Source organism: Ambystoma mexicanum, chromosome 9 (genome assembly GCF_040938575.1).
Source record: "Ambystoma mexicanum isolate Mex_15411 chromosome 9, UKY_AmexF1_1, whole genome shotgun sequence".
Classification (NCBI taxonomy): domain Eukaryota; kingdom Metazoa; phylum Chordata; class Amphibia; order Caudata; family Ambystomatidae; genus Ambystoma; species Ambystoma mexicanum.
The window spans coordinates 649,019,962-649,036,398 of NC_090931.1; the positions used below are offsets into that span (position 1 = coordinate 649,019,962).

At 49.5% G+C, this 16,437-nt stretch overlaps 1 protein-coding gene across 1 annotated transcript in view; it reads right to left on the minus strand.

The window, feature by feature from the left end:
• Positions 1 to 546: 546 nt before the first annotated feature.
• The window catches only part of RPA1 (replication protein A1), a 295,679-nt gene continuing 279,788 nt past the window's right edge, over positions 547 to 16,437 (minus strand). Inside the window, exon 17 of the mRNA XM_069615363.1 lies at positions 547 to 1,835. Coding sequence (XP_069471464.1) covers positions 1,737 to 1,835 — 99 coding nt within the window. The 3' untranslated portion in view covers positions 547 to 1,736. The remainder of the gene's footprint in view (positions 1,836 to 16,437) is intronic.

Genomic DNA, 16,437 nt, shown 5'->3' on the forward strand with positions numbered 1-16,437 from the left:
GCGGAGGTCGGGGAGTAAACGCTCACCCTCGCTGAATACAATACAGACAAAAATAGAGTGGCGAGCAGATAGCCGGCTCAAGGCCTGCTTAACACGCTTACCCTTGCAGCGCGCAACCCAGACGGAAACGCACTGTGCGCGCAGAGAGCAGACACCAGCAGACATATCATTAATGTGATTAGGAGGCACGCCGAGCTCAATTCTCGCACGCCTGAGAAGTCCACGAGCATAATTACTGTTTTCAGCACTCCTTTGTTGTCTGTACAAATTTCAAAGGCTGGTTGGTTTTAGAGCGCCGTGTAAACGTCAATAGACATTTCCCAAGCACTGGATCATCGGCATTCGCAGGCGCTGCAAGGAGATGCGAAGGCGGAGAAGCATCGCTGAGTAAAAGCGGCCTGCATCCCGCTGGGGGGCCGGGAATAAAGAGGCTCGTACACCCGCACCACCCCCCCAAACACCACCAGGGAGCATTCCACTGGAATGGCAATTAACAGGGTCTCAAGCACTTAGGAAGGACTCGTGTGCTGAAAAGGAAAAGGCCGATTAAGCAAAACAGTTTATTTAAATCCAGCACTAAAAATAAATGGGCATTCTTACAGCCGCACCCCCCTCCCTACTCCTACCCTCGCACCCTGTGAGCCGTCAGTCAGTTGCCCTCGAAACTAAAGAAATGCAACACAAATAATCACAACAAAAGAAGCAGTGCCGAGGAAAAATGTACAGGCAGCAAACTTCGGCAATTACCCATCTCGCTCCTCTCCCCCCCCCCAAAAGAGCAATATTAATTTAAATGAAAACTGCGGCAACGCTTTGTAGCTGCGCGAAGTTCCCTGGGGGCCGCGAGTCAATGCTTATCAGCACTCCTCAGAAGAGACAATTTTGATTAACATCAGCGTCATCTGACTGTGTATTAAACCCTGAAGGGAGGCGAGTCCAGATATCCGAGATATGGGTCTGATTAACAATTCTGCCACGCTTCCGCTCTGCACTAACCGGGAGCCACAGAGAGCCGGGGAGCGGGGGCTGGCCCCGACATCGCACCCCAGCACACAACACCTCGGCGTGTTCCAGGCCCACCCAGAGGGAGGGCGCAAGTCCCAAACCTGGTCAAAGGGCAAGCCAGGTGGCAGAGGGGCCAGCGTCATAATGTGCAAATATTCAAGATATGTGCTAGATCAAAAGAAACGGGGCGAAGGAAAGCAATGGGGAAATACTCTGTCCTCTAAGGGAGTTTGAAAGGACTCGCCAGATCCTACCCAGGAAGTGCACAAAACAAATGATGGAAAAAGTCACACCTCTGTCTCACTCGCGTCACAATGACGGGGTTTTGCCCAAACACCCCCAGCAACCAGCAGTTGCAAACAAGTAACAATGCCAAGTATAAATGCGTCAACAGAGGACTGTATAATCCTAAACCTGCATTTATCTGAAGAGTGTTCTGGGCGGTTTGTTCCTTGAAAAGTGCAACACAACATCCAGGTGTCGAAGGGATCTGGGAAAATAGTCATAACAGGTTGTTCACAGGGGAAGGTCGCAATATACAAAGAGGTGGTTGGAAGTGATTGGCTGGCAAGAGGGGAGATCCTCTCCCAAGGTTTGACCAGTTAGAGCCTGCTTGAGCCATCCTGGCACTCGTTGAAGGAGTCCTGGAATCTGTGCCATCTCAAGGCACCGCGGGCAGAGGTGGGTCCTTATATCTCTACTATACAGACTTGGCAGCACAGCGCCCTTCCTCAAGCCATTTTGCGAATGTTCATGATCAGCCTTTTGGCGTATTCCTTGTGGTCCACCGGCTTCACATCCATGAGCGTCCCCTTGATGCGTGACTCATCCTTGGAAAGACAAAAAGACAATAGGTCAAGCTGGCCGCATGCTTCGGATCACCTAGATCAGGACACTTTAAAAGCCCACTGAGCGGCAAGCAACGTGCGCACCTATGGCCTGATTCGCAAATCGGCAGTCCCACTACCAACTCGTTCTAGAGACTTTTTTTTGCATCACTTGCAGCCAAGAGTGCTTACTGTGATAGGGGAGGTGTACATTTGCCTATACACCAGCTACGCCACCCAACACAATTATGCACGTTAATGTCAGCCAAAAATGTGAGCCACTGCAGTGAGAATGAACAATGTCCGATAAGCGGTTCTGCTGGAAGGTGCCAACACACAGGTTAAACTAACTGGAATGCAATCTTCTGGTTGCAGGGTGCGTTGGGTCCCATTCTACTTCCCTCAATTCACAGGTGTGTAGGCAAATGTGGTTATTTTACGCGTTTGTGACAATAGTTATAACAACTGCTATTGGATCGACTCCTGTAGGTTGCAGAAAAAAATATATATATATATTTAAATGGAGTTCCGCCACACACACACACTATTCCATTTGAGCGAAGTCTCACACCACACCACCACCTAGTAATCATCGCTGGAAGTAGAACTCCAGTTCAGAGCCACATCAGCAAGGCATTGTGCCTCGCCAAAAACATATTACTTGGACTGCGATTTCTTCGACCTCCATTTGGTAGTCTCCTGTTGCTCAATATACATAAATAAAATAGTTGCTGCACTATAGTTGATAGTCAAGTAGTATACAAAACCCAAAAAATGAATTGCTAATAACTTGACTCGTATAACTCATAAAATGTTGCAAACAAATTTGTAGTATACTACGTTATAAAAAGGGAAGTTATTAAGAATTAGTACCCAACGAGGGACAATCAGTTTGTTCTAATCAATCTGATTGGCCCTCGCTGGATTGCTACCCGGCCAGTTTAGTTGTGCAAGTGAAGTGTGCCGCGTCCCTCGCTGTTCCTCTCCTCTCTCTGTCTGGCCGTCATGGAAAGGGAGAAGGGACTACATGTAGCCCCATCGTCCCGATCCATGGCGGCCATTTTCTTTACTTACATTTGTATTATTGTTTTAATGGCCTCCATGTAAAGGGAGAAGGGACTAGAGATAGTCCCTTCTCCCCGGTGGCCATTTACCATTTTTTTTTCTCAAGTTGAGAAATGGTTGCAACGCGGTCTCGCAACTCGAGAAGAATTGCTATTAGTACCCTGGCATGCTGTACTAGGGTACTATTAGCATTACAACCCTCAGAGGCGGGGCATTACCAGTCGGGTAACACCCCTGGGGCTACGTTAAAGCCCTCAGTTCACTCAGGCTTCTAACTAACATCCCGGGGGCATTACCCTACCAGTAGTGTCGCCCTCCCCGGGTTCAATTGCTTCAAACAAAACACCACTGTTTTCAGCCCATTTTTTCCATCGAGACAAGGGGCCGTTTTTACAGCCACACCGAAAAGCGTTGACTGCTTTGGGGTAAATCCATCCAGTAGTTTTAAAAATATTTTACAGAACCGGGCGTCCTGCACTTTAAAACCTTTATATCGGTATTGGTGCTTTGCAGCAGAGAGGCTAAGCAACGCAAATAACTGGATGGATTTGGATGACATTTTCTAAAACAAGGGAATGTCAAGGCCCACACAAACTGGAAATTATGGGAGCAATTTGTCAAAAAATGAAAAAGATGATCTGAATGGTGTGAATAGTGTATAGTAACCACTGTGTGTTTAGTGGCCACAGCCGGGGCTCAAAAGAAACATTGGGGGCAACATGTACATGGCAGTGGTGCGGTCTGTGAGTACCTGCACTCTGACCTACTAGATGCTGCTGAAAAGCCTGTAGAGCCTTGAGAACTGCCAGAAGTTCTAGGAGGTTGATGTGGTTTGGGCTGTGGTGTGCACGCGCATGTGTGTGCGCACATGGGCCGTGAGCCATGTGGTGAAAGCAATGGGCTCCCCAGCGGGAGAGTGAGGCGTCTGTAGATATTATCGCTTGAATTTGTAGATTGCAAAAAGGTTTTCCTTTTAGCAGGTTGTCCCTGGACCACTAGATGTCTGCCTATGCATAGCATGTGACCTAAGCAGATCCACAAGCCTCAGAAAATATATATATGAGTGAGCTAAAGAAATCTACCAAATAGACATCGAAAAGATTGCAGTCAAAATGAGAATACAATAATTTATACTAAATGTAATTATTTATTACCATCTTAGACAGGATTTCAACCACTACACACGAACAATTTAAAATCAGTCAATTTTCCCTCAAGACAAAAAGTGGCTGTGCAGTCATCTTGGCATTATAAAAACTATGATCCTGGAGTTTACTCAGACCATTATCCTAGGTTTAACCCATGGCCCTAACCATATCTGGCACCACATGAAAGTAAGGCCCCCACAATAGCACAAATGAACAAGTTACTTAACTTTGGTAATGATTTTTCGATTGATGCAATTGTTGCTCCCATAGATTCCGGAGTTGTAAAATCCACCTCAGACACCACTGAACCGCAGGGAAGCACACATTTTCCAACAGCCACCATGCAAAGCACATTTTCCAACAGGTGGCAACCAATGGTGGCAACCAATGGCCCTACTGCTGACTGCATCATAGTTTTCTCCCAAATCACTAGAAGTGCCATTTTCCTAGTGTCCAACAATCTTGACCAGTCTCCCCACCACAGGCCCCACACACAAAGAACGACAAAAGACCTGATGCCAACCCTGCAGCAACCTAGGGAAGCATGAATAGTCTTTTCGCCCTGGTTCTGCCACCACCTTCGCTCTCATTAGGCTTCTTCTTCAGACATACAGAGAATGTATGCATAGTGAAACTATTTTCTTAAAGTGAAAGGGAAGCCATCATCGCTTCTTTCGCGTGCATCGTCTTCTGGTCAAAACACTGAAAACTCTATACGCACACCAACGATCACACTCACCCTTATATTCTCATTTCCCCACATGTGGGGTGTTAAATCGGTATGTTTTTGTCTGGCCAAGTATTCTCACTGTTCCCCTTTGCAGCACTCTCCTTAATCAAGTTTCCTTTTCACCCCACAGAACAGTCTGGCTGCCACAATGGGCAGTGTCACAATTCAACCTTACAAAGACAAGGCTTGGTGCTAGATGACCACTACAGTGGGGATTGGAGCAGCATAAAAGAACATGAAACGCTGGCCAACTATCTTTGCTCCCTGTAAAATCACTGAGAACCTGCACCTGCTGCCACACCCCCCTTCAAGGGCTAGACTGGTTGCCCCAAAATGTCAGACTACACAAGTAATAACACATACCATACTTGGTTGATCATGCATGCCCAGATGAAATGTGACGCCACCGTAAGAAAGGCCTAGAATGCTAAACTGGCACTTGGGGCAGCCAGTCTAGCACTTTCGTACTGCGGCATGACTTTATGGGCATGTAAGAAAATAACATCAGCAGATAGTGCTCCTGTGTGCCCCTCCAGCTCCAGTCCCGAGCGCATTCACTAGTCTGACTTCAAAGAAGAAATCAGATCATTTCTTTCTGAATCCATCTCAATGGAGAATTTCTCTAAAACGTTCTCTATCGGCTTAATCTACTGGTCCAAACATTTAAATCCCAAAAGTACCTTAGGCTATATGCCCCCGGGCCGTCCAGAACCGGCTTGGGGCTCAGGGGGATGCTTAAAGGTCTGAGACTCTGCCTCTTTGCAGCCCCGAACTAACAGCCAAGCAGCAGCCAGGAAACTAGCAGCAGCATCAGAATTGGAGGGCCGCCCACTCCAGTCTGGCATCAAATGGCGGGAAATACAACAGTGGGCCGGTCGCTTCTTGATTAGCTGGTATAGGAGCCATGTGCTGCAGTTGGAGGTAATAAAGAGTTGATGCAAGTAGGATGAGTGGGCCGGGCCACACTCGCGGGCTCAAGGGAGGATGTTTTGCCCAAGTGAGGGGTAATGGCGACAGTCCCCGATGACAGTTTGCCATTTACATTTTGCGGTCATGAAGGTTGGGCTGACAGCGTTTCAATGTGGGGAGTTTGCTCAAAGACTGATGTTTAGGTCCGCCATTGCAATTGCAGGTGGGAATGGTGGGCGCCAGTCAAGACCATCAGGCATTATAAGGACACTTTTGCTGGCTCGCCTGTGGTTCTTTGGTAGGGCGGCATATATATGAATGTATTTGTTGCCGTGGGCTGTTTCCGCATTATGTCTACAACCAGGGCCGGCCGTAGGGGCACCACCGCCCTGGGCGGATTGGCACCCCCCGTTCCCCACGCGCCCCTGGTCAAGAGGGGGCATGGCCACAGAGTGACTTTTTTTTAACCTCCTCGCTCCTGCGAGGAGGGAATTCTATGAATAGGGTGCATTAGCACCGGCTGAATTAAAGAGGGTTAAGAAACTTGGTTAAATCTACTTTCATGCTAAGTAGTGTGCGCCGCACAGAGTGCTTCATTGACAATAAATTATAAATAAATATTTCAAGGCTCATCGCCACAAAGCAGCAAAATGTGAAGAAATAATATTGGGAACATTTACATTGTGGGGGATTTTTGGGGCGGATTACTTTCATGCACACTGCTGTAGGGGGGAGACAATATTGCCTTCTGTCATCATTGATTATACAGGGCGGTCAATACCCTGGCTCACATGCGTACAAGGTGGGCAACACCCACGATTAATATACGTGGTATGAGGGACTAGATTATTAGCCTAAGTGGAGGCATATTTTTAAGAGCTACCTATAAAACGATGCAGTGATATTATAAAGCTCGGCGCACTGCCCAGTTGGGCACATAGAAGGATTTCTAAGAGGGGGGCTGGTGGCAAGATGTTCTAGGTACAAGGTTCTACCCTATTGGTAAAGGACAGCAGGGAGGCAATTCTTGGGATGGCTTAATGTTCTTGCAGTAACATGACTTGTTTATGTGCTGTCACAGGGGAAAAGACAAAAGACCATTGCAGGTTGGTCTCGGCTGTGCATGTAACCGTATCACAGCAGGAGTGTCTTGGTAAGGTATTATACACTCCCCCGAGAAGGAAGTCCCAGCATCACTTCAAGGGCAGGGGAATGTAAAGGGCATGGCTTGTGCTGTGAAGGTTGTCATATTGGGGGTTACTAAAACTTAAATGCAGGGGTTGGAGACCCACTAACGGGGGATTACTGCAGAGGTTTGCCACGGGGGACAGGCATGTCAAAGCACAGTGCATTGAGAGGCATTACAGGAATGGTTTTAACTTACGCTGTGCCTTGAAAGAAATATTGGCTGCATGCATAGGATGAGAGCTAGTTTCACTCATGTCATCATATGTTGGCTTTGATATGTCAGGACAACGGTCACCAGACATGTTTGTCAGTGGAGGGAGCCGGCACAATTTCGACAGAGGCCGAGCTCTGGGCACTCTTTCAGAAGAGTTTATGCAGGAAAGGAAAAGGCTGGGTGAGAAAGGTTCTGGACGAGGGGCCTGAGGTGCTCACATGATCGACACCCCGACGACTATGGGGTTGACGAAAGAGTCAACTAAGAGAGAATGCCGTACATCAACCCAGTGGTAAGGCCACTGCAGCGAAAGGGGTGGGGACAGGTGGAGTGGCATGTTTTAGAGGACCCCGCACAAAGCAGCAGTGAAAGGCAACAGGGTGAGCTGCCAGCAGGTAACAAATTGGGCAATGGCACAATAACAAAGGCTTTAGAGGAAATGTAGAAATGAATGAGAGGTGTTGCACTTGTCAGGTAGGGAGGGCAACAATGAAAGTGCCAGGAGAGTATGGGAGGAACCCCCCAGCCCTGCCGCGCTCACGGGGGCCACAACCACCCTTGCAGCATTGGGGCCCTCATGCTCCACAGAGGCCATTGCAGCAACAGGTTCCGACAGGGTTGGGGGGGAGGGGTGTGCTTAGGCAGGGTCAAGGTGAAATGACCAGATGGTGGTCCCACACATTCAGCCCCCCCCCCCCCCACCCCGCAGCAAGTAAATGCAATGGTACGGGAAAACATGCACGCAGTACATGCTGAGAAGGCGAGCGGGAAACCAAATGGAGCTGGGGCGAAGATAGCGGCATCCTTGTGACTATTGCAGTTATCGGGCAGGTCTACCCTGGCATGGCTAGCCAAGCAAATGTCGAAGTAGGAAAGGTTCCACGGAGAGCTTGGTATGGGAGATTTGAGCACAACCAAAGAGGCAATTGGCTTCCTTTCTGAAGGGAAAAGGAACGGGCACACGAGTGGTCCACAAGGTTCTGGGGGAAAGGCTGCGGGTGGATAAGGAGCTTGGGAGAACTCATGCCAGCTTTTCAGTGGTGATTCTTGCCACTGGGGCGTGAGGTGCAGATTTACCCATGAATGTGTTAAATAGGTGGGGGGGGCACCCAGCAGCAAATTGTCACTGCAGAGGTGCGTGATAGGGTAAAGTGGGAAAAAGGGCCCTCCCCGGTCAACAGACCCATGCCACAGGAATTTATGAACGACTAACCAAGAGATAAAGAAAGCAATTTATTGTATGAAGGATTTAGGGATGGGTTCCACATACCCTATGAGGGACCGCCGACGGTGAGGATCGCCAAGAACTTATTGTCAGCCAAGAAACAGCCAGAGGCGGTGAAGGAAAAGATCAGGAAGGAATTGGGCAGTGTGGGGGGGCCCTTTACCCCCCCCATCCGCGTCACCACCCAATTCCACTGTGTCCCAACGGGGAAGTTCAGGCTGATACACCATCTATCTTACCCACTGCTTAATTTGTGCCAGTGTTTGCCGACGTGCAGTGCGTTTTAACTTTAAGCATTATCCAACAGAAATGAGTCAACAAAACATTTGTTTGTGGACTCATTTCTGTTGGATAATTTATCTCGTACTCAGTGCTCTGCTTGCAGGCCCCGGCCCAGGCCCTGCCGTCTGCCTGTCCAGAGCAGCGCAGTGAAAGTAAACAGAACAGCCAATGAAAACATTGTGTTACTATGCAGTATTTGATACATTCTGTATAGTAAAACACAATGTACACTTTTCATTGGCTGTTTGCCAGCCAATCAAATGGTCACATGTGGTGGTTGTCACAGCGCCACCTTCACTTCAGAGTTGTTAGGACGTGGTGGAGGTGGACTGTCGTCTCGTCATGACTACTGAACCCCATGCTGCCTGACTGAGCTAGGCCCGTGGCCCAGTGGCTTGCGTTGCTGCCGGTCGGGCCCTCCCCTCAGCCTTTGGGGTCGACTATTTGTGTGCCGCACTGGCCACCCCAACCGCCCAGACTTGCAGAGACACCACCACAGCCAGCGCCAGCACCGTCTCCAGTCTCCTAAGGCAGTTGCAGCTTCAATCAAAAAGTAAGTGCATGACGGTGTGAGGCAGAAAGGGAAGTTACAAGTGGTTTTGGACAAGTGGTCAGGATTCCTTTTCCCATGTTCGTTGGAGCGGGTTTATAGCCTATCTGGATGCTTGAAGTTGGGAATATAATAAATATGAAATGATTTATTTTGGATTACTAATTTTGCAATATGAAATTTCGAGCTGATTTTATTGAATGCATTAATTTGTAAATTAGATTACGATTACTACTATTGCCGTTAGTGTTAGTCATCTTCTGTAATGTATTCCTAAACTATGAGTGAAAAACGTAAATGCTAAATGTGAGCAAAAGAATGCCTGGACATTGTTCCGAGTGGACGACAGGGTAAAAGAGTTCACGCCCCTGCAGAGTGTGTAGTGATCCCCGGGACGGTGCCACTCATTGGGGAATCCCTTCGACAGTCTCGTATGCCCTTCAAGAACCACGGCAGCTCTGACCAGAACTAGCCAGCAGGACTCGGGCTTGGCACTGCAGACCTCCGACAGGTGTGGAAACAGGAATTAGTTAATATATCTGGTGTCACGCGAACGAGACAACTCCCAGGCCATGCCGTCAGTCCTCGTGAGAACATTCCCACGGTCCCCTGGGGGTTCCTATCCACACCCTGGACATATTTAGCACTGATGGTTCCCTGCGCAGTGCTTTTTTTTCCAGCGTCCAATTCGTGAATGAAAAAGGGCCCTTGAAGATTTGATTTAATAAACCTATCGTGTTGTATGAATGAGCAATGTGAAGATTAATACATATAACAAACATCATGTAACTTGTGGCACATAACTACTCCAACGCCCTCAATTCCCCTCACTTGTGCTTTCCTATTCCTCATAAGGCTCTCTTACTTCGCTACTTCCTAGATGTTCTCTTCTCTCCCATTCCTTGACACCTTCTCATTCCGCCTACCCCCCCACCCCCAAGATGGTCTTAACTATCATTGCATCACTCCTGAGCATTCTGTTTCATATGCAGGCTCCTGACGCTCTCTCCCTCTTTTCTACGGGCGTTGTCTCTTTTCTTCAGTCTTAGCCCTATCAACACATTCAATCTATTGCTCTCATTTCTCACCATTCGCTCTCCTCAGCCTCTCCCCTTCCCTGAACGTCTTTTCTCCATCTTGCTCATTCTCCCCATGTGCTTTCATTTTCTCTCCCCGTTCAGTTTTGATTCTGTGTCTCTTCTGCTGTCTGTCTCCCTCCACCTTTCTGATTGAGCCTCTTCTCTCCTGCAGTGGACAGTGGAGCTTAATGTTGTTTTCAGACACTTGTCACTATTTGCACACAGGACAACTTACCAGAACATGCTCCATTTCGTGGTCAATCAGGGGCCACCAATAGCATTCCCTCACACCCTGTTTGGTTAACGCGATTCCTCTATGTGGCCTGGGGTTACTTTGTTTACCCATCTGAGTCGAAGGATTCCGGAAGGTACTGCTTTCTCTCCTTTGAGCAGGACATGTTCTGCATATGAACGATCTGATGCAACTTACCAGCAGGGCTGCAGCGAGGGTGGGCGTGACCTTTTCTCTGGCAAAATCCCTTCACACACTGTTCAAAACGGTAAAACCCTTTTCAGTTTCCTCAACCCATGTGTGCCCTTCCCCATACATCCCTCTACTAGCCTGTGTCAGCTGTTGCTCAGCGCCAAACATGTGACATGGAGCAGCAGCGTTGTGATGGGCTGGTGGTGGGCCGATCTAGGTCTAGCACTGAACTGGCCCGCGGCGCCCGGCAGCCCCAAGGCAGGCTTTATGGGGCCAAAATTTTATGGGCCCAGGCACTTATTTTTTTTTACAAATTCAGCACCGATTCTATCCCAAAGGGGAGTGGGTAAACAACTGGCTAGAGCCCGAGCGCTGCTCACGGGGCTTTGCTGGGCGAAGTTCACACAATCAGCGTTTCGGCTCCTGCCAGTGCACCTGGGCAGTTTTCACTTGCTAGGTTTTCAGTGGGAAGGAATGTTTTACGTGGATAGGTGCATGCCCATGGGCTGCTCGGTGTCTTGCACATTTCTCGAAGTTTTTAGTACTTTTTTGGAATGGGCTGCATGAAAGCAGGAGCAGAGAGGGGATATTGTGTGCCACCATGTCGATTTTCTCTTTGTGGGCAAAAGCGGCTTCAGTGACCGTGCATGCACACTGTCGTCCTCCCAGAACCTGATGTGTTTTCTCTGGCGCTAGTGGGATACACAGGGCCCCTCCGAGGTGATAACATTCCTGGGCATTGAAATAGACAGCATAGGGTGTCTGCAGGTTACCCACCGATAAGGTAAAGGGGCTGGTCACAAGGATTGAGAATAACCGACTAAGGACAGGACCACCCTGGAGAAGGCGCAGCAATTGCTAGGTACATTTAACTTCACCTGCAGGGTCAACCCAGCGGGCAGGGTATTGTGCGAAGGTTGGCAAGGGCAACAGCAGGTGTCACGTTAAAGCACCACCACCTTCAGCTCAGTTCAGCCTTGAAGGAGGACCTGCGCATGCGACGGGCATTCCCACTAGGATTTAACAGTTACGGCTGTGCAGGACCCACTGGGTAACCAGCAGGGAGCTCCGTACTCCGATGCATCAGGAAGGGAAGGTTTTGGGGTCATCATTGGCCTACACAATGGCGCAAAAAAAGGGAAGACCAAGAATATCATGGCTCTAGAGTTGTTCCAGATTGTCGTGGCCCTTAGGTTATGGCCAGGTGAGATGAGTAACAGGAGGGTACTTTTTTGGTCCAATAACAGAGCTGTTGTGCAGGCCAATAATCTGTAGTCAGTGTCTTGCCTGGCAGTACCAAGTCTCCTTAGGTGGCTAGTAGAAATGTGCCTGTACCAGAATATTGAGTTCAGAGCATGTCATGTACAGGGTACTGTTAACATTGCAGCCAACACGCTCTCGTTTTCAGTGGGACAAGTTCCAGAAGGCCCATCTCGCAGCCCAGGAGAAGGGGGCGCAGTTCAGGAACGAGTGGCTGGTGTCGTGGACCGGACAGTCTGGGAACGTTCGCTTACACCAGGAGTTAGGTACAGGTACCACCAGGGCTATGGTATCCGACTTTAATGCACGCTAGGTTGCTCCAATTGGATGATGGAAGAACAGGTGTGTGCATTTTTTGGTATGGAAGATGAGGGGCTGGGCAGCAGGGTAACTAGCGTCGATCGCCATCTACAGCAAACAGTTGGGTAAAGGGGATCCCCACCAAAGGTCTTGAGGTGTGAGCTGCACTGAAATGATGGGGCCAGATGGAAGGGCCCCGGAAGTATGCATGCAGGCCAGTTGATTTTGGGGTCTTGGTGAAACTGCTGAAGGGCCTGCCCGTCGCTTGTTTCAATGCATACGAGGTGGCACTGTTCAGGAATGCTTTTTCTCTGGCATTTTTGGGGGATTTTCACATCAGTGGACTGTTCGCAACCGACGACGACCAGTTGGGGAACGCACCGATCCTAAGGGATGCAGTGCTCACGTAGGTAGGCGTAAACGTTAGGTTGAGATCGTAGATCGATCAGGAAGGCATAGCTCCTACTCTAGCTCTTTGCTCCTCCACCTCTGAGGGTCAGACGCTTCTGCAGATCTCTCTCTTTGGCTGGCATCTCCCTCTGGAACAGCGTATCTGCCTCTCTGAAACTTGAGCAGAACTATCTCTGGTTTCGGAAGCATCTCAAGACTTTCCCCTTTGCTTCAACCTTCTCCGTTACTCTTCTCTGTTGATCTCCTGTCTGATACTGCACTGGTCACCTGGCCACCCTCTGAACTTTGGGCCCAGGTCCCTGCCACCCAGTTGCACAACTACATTGCTTCCTGGGAACCCTTCCACTTGGGTCTGTATCTGCAACCCTACAGACCCTTTACCTGCACTTATTCAGACACTTGTCTGTACTTAACCCTTGCACTGCCACCTGCACCACCTGTTTTTGATCCTGTGACTTGCCCTTGCCCTTCCTCCCCTTCCCCTGGCACTCCCCCACCCCCTGCACTTGCGCGATATCAAGGTCACTAGGCCTAGTAAGATCGTTGTCTTTGTCCTCCCTTTGTTTCGCCTTCAAACACGTGTATAGGCGCGCTATAAATATATCATAGGGAAATGGTTTTCCCGTTTGGCTCCCCAAACAAGGACAGTTTCCTCGCCAGGTTGCTTTTGCAGTACTTGGACAGCAGACCGTCAGGTGGGTCATACCGATTAATGCATGGCAATGGCCCCCCCCCCCCCCCCCAACAGGTTTCCAATTTCCCAAGGTTTTAGCAGCAACAGTGGGCGAGGTTGGCTTCCATGGGAAGGGATGGTCCTCCCAGTTTCAGGATCGGTGCTGCTACAACAGCTTTCCAACAAGGTATGCCTGGGCAAGCAATAAAAAAAAGATGGGAATCTGACCGCAATAGGCTGTATGTGAGAAGAGGCGGGGTCCCAACCGCTCATCAGTAGGGCCAGACAGAGGGATCAATATTGACTGGTGGAAGGGTTGTAGGGATCAATGACAACCTGCGCTTTATCGCTAGAGGGGTTTATGATGGTGTTCATTTTTCTTTTGATTTGGCACATTTCATGGTACCAGCAGGTGATGCTGTGTGGCTTATGAGGTGTCACGTGCAGAGAAGAGGGCACAGCAGTGGAGGACAGGTGGCAGCATGGGGCTGAACAGCAGAGTTGATCTGGCTGGGCACACCAGGAATGCAAAGGTATTCATTGCTGCCCACAGTCCGCAGGCAGCCGGTACCTAGCACTTCAGTTTTGCACCAGGGGGGCTGGCGGGGGTTTAGAGATAATAGCACAGATACGGGTGGCAATGAGGATTTTGGGTCAGTTGCTGCCAGGCACAGAGGTTTTCTGGACTGAGATAGTGCTCGACAGCTGTGGGGGGGGGGGGGGGGGGCCATCTCCAATGCTGCCGAGGAAAAAAGTAAATAAGGGCTTGGAAAAATGTACGGTAACAGAGGGCATGAGGTTTGTCGGGCACAGAATGCTTTGCAGGAGGTACGCCGAACATTTTGCGGATGATGGGATCCACCCATCAGCGGAAGGGCATGACATTTTTCCCCCTAGACAGATCTGCAGCCGAGGAAGGTGGGCTACAAGTAAGGTTCCATGTTAAGTATTAAGGAGTAGTTTTGGAGTGGTTGGGGGTGGGGGGGCACCCCCAAAGCATGGGAGAGCTACTGGGTGGTCCGAGCCGGTGAGGAGTAACGCTGCGGTTCATGCCACGAGTATTAACCACTGACCGCACAAACCGGAAGTGACATGGGTCACCTGAGGCCAGTAAGGACTAAAAATACTTGCAGAAGCTCGGGAAAAGGCCACCCAAAAAGGTGTTGTAGGCCATTTACACTGAAAGAGGCTGGGACCACCATTTTTGTTAACTCCAATAAATGTGATCTGTTTGTTCCAAAATATTGTCTGGTCTAGTTGGTAAATGAATATGGTGATGTTCTTCTGGGTATGGGGGCCAAGGTAGGGGGTAGCCCTGCTAAGTGGATGGCCAGCCCACGCACAGGTTGCTAGAGGGACAGCCAGCATAGCAGCCCGCCCCCCACCCCGTATTGATTTTATCGCCTCTCCCAAGGAAGGCAGAAGGAGCAGGCCCCTGGGCCAGCCAGAACCGGCTCGGGGGCCCAGGGGGACGCTTAAGGGCCCAGGGGGACGCAAGACTGCCTCTTTGAAACCTTAACCTTACCCCTGCTTATCCACTCCCCTTGGGATTTGCAGCTTTTCGTGCTTTGCGAGTTCGATCAGCGGTGGGGAGGGATAGTGTTCATCAAGGAAGTCTCTTCAGAGGCGAGTATGTTTATTTTAGGCATGCAAGGAGGGAGCTGGAGTTTCAATGATTATGTGGCAACAACTTTTAATAATCTCTAGGTAATATCGGTTTTGTTGCTAATTTTCTTTTTTCTGTCACAGGCAGCGTTACTGGGCAGTCCTATCTAGGGAGAAGTCACGCTGTGGTTCCTGACACGAGTATTACCCGCTGGCCACACAAGGCAGGTTGGGGTTAGACGTGCACCGACACACCCTTGTGGACAGTTGGGATGCCTCAACACCTGAATGCAGTGGACCCAAGGTTATTCGATCCATGCAAGGGCATGGGAAACGTACAGGCCTGGCAGTAAAGGCAACCGCAGTCGTCCGCTATGAAATAACTGGAAGTGACAAGGGCCATCCGAGGACAATACAGACTAAAAAATACTGGAGGCCCAGGAATTGGACAGGGCCACCAAAGGTGTTGGTGGCCATTTACGCTGGAGGAAGCTGGGACCACCCCATTTTTTTCGGACTCCAATAAATGTGATCGGTTTGTTCCAAAATATGGTCTGTGTGGTCCATTTAGAAAACGAATGTGGTTATGCTATACTGGGGGTGGGGGCCAAAGAAAGCCCCGCTATGCATTGCATAGACCGACTGCGAATAAACATTTTAGCACCTGCCGATGGGAATAAGGCCCTGGGTTTGATGGTGTGGCCCTGGGTTTGATGGTGTGGCTCTTTCAGAGGAATCACAGGCTGGGTAGGTGTTATGTGCAGGTTCAGCGCCAGTTAATTTGAGGAGATCCCGTTTGTGGTGGTGGACAGTAATTTCTGCAGTTCCATTTAAATGCTACAGTTCTATTTAAAGCTGCAATGTTTCAAAACACCAAGTTGTGTACTGTTGCAAGTCAGACTGCGGAAGGAATCATTCGGCATGCCGTCTGGCTCTTTTCCTCCCAACACAGCACTTCAAGAACTTTCCTGGCTGCCTTCACAGTTTCCCTTCTCGAATTCTCAACTCTCCCATCGAGCTAATGGCGGTAGTATTGGGGAACAGCAGGTGCTGCAGACACCAGGGTCCCTGCATCGCTGGGAAGCTAGCAGAAGGGTCGGCCTGCTTTAATTTGTAATTAGAATCCCTCTTTTTCCAGAATTGCAAAGTGAAAAGCACAGACGCAGGCAGATAAACATGCAGGCTTAAGAAATGTTATAAAACATGGCTGTGCTTGCTCTACTAGGGGGTGCCTGGGGATTTGGGGATCAAGCTGAACAGCCTCAACTTTGGCATTGGTGTTTTGTGCAGACATGCCCAACTTGTCCTGTCAGCCCCGTCAAGTGACGGGGAGTACGCTGAAAGCAATTAGGCTTTCAACAGAAGCTCTGGGGGGCGCGCTGCAGGAAACGGGCCTTTGCAAATGTCGCTTAACAGTGTTAATTGGCAGGTTGTAATCCTCGGCGTTCGCAGGTGTTGAGCCCTCCAGAAAGCTTGCTGCTGTATTAAAAGGAACCGGGGAGCATAGAGCTGTGGTGGTAGAACACCCTGGTCCAAAGGAAA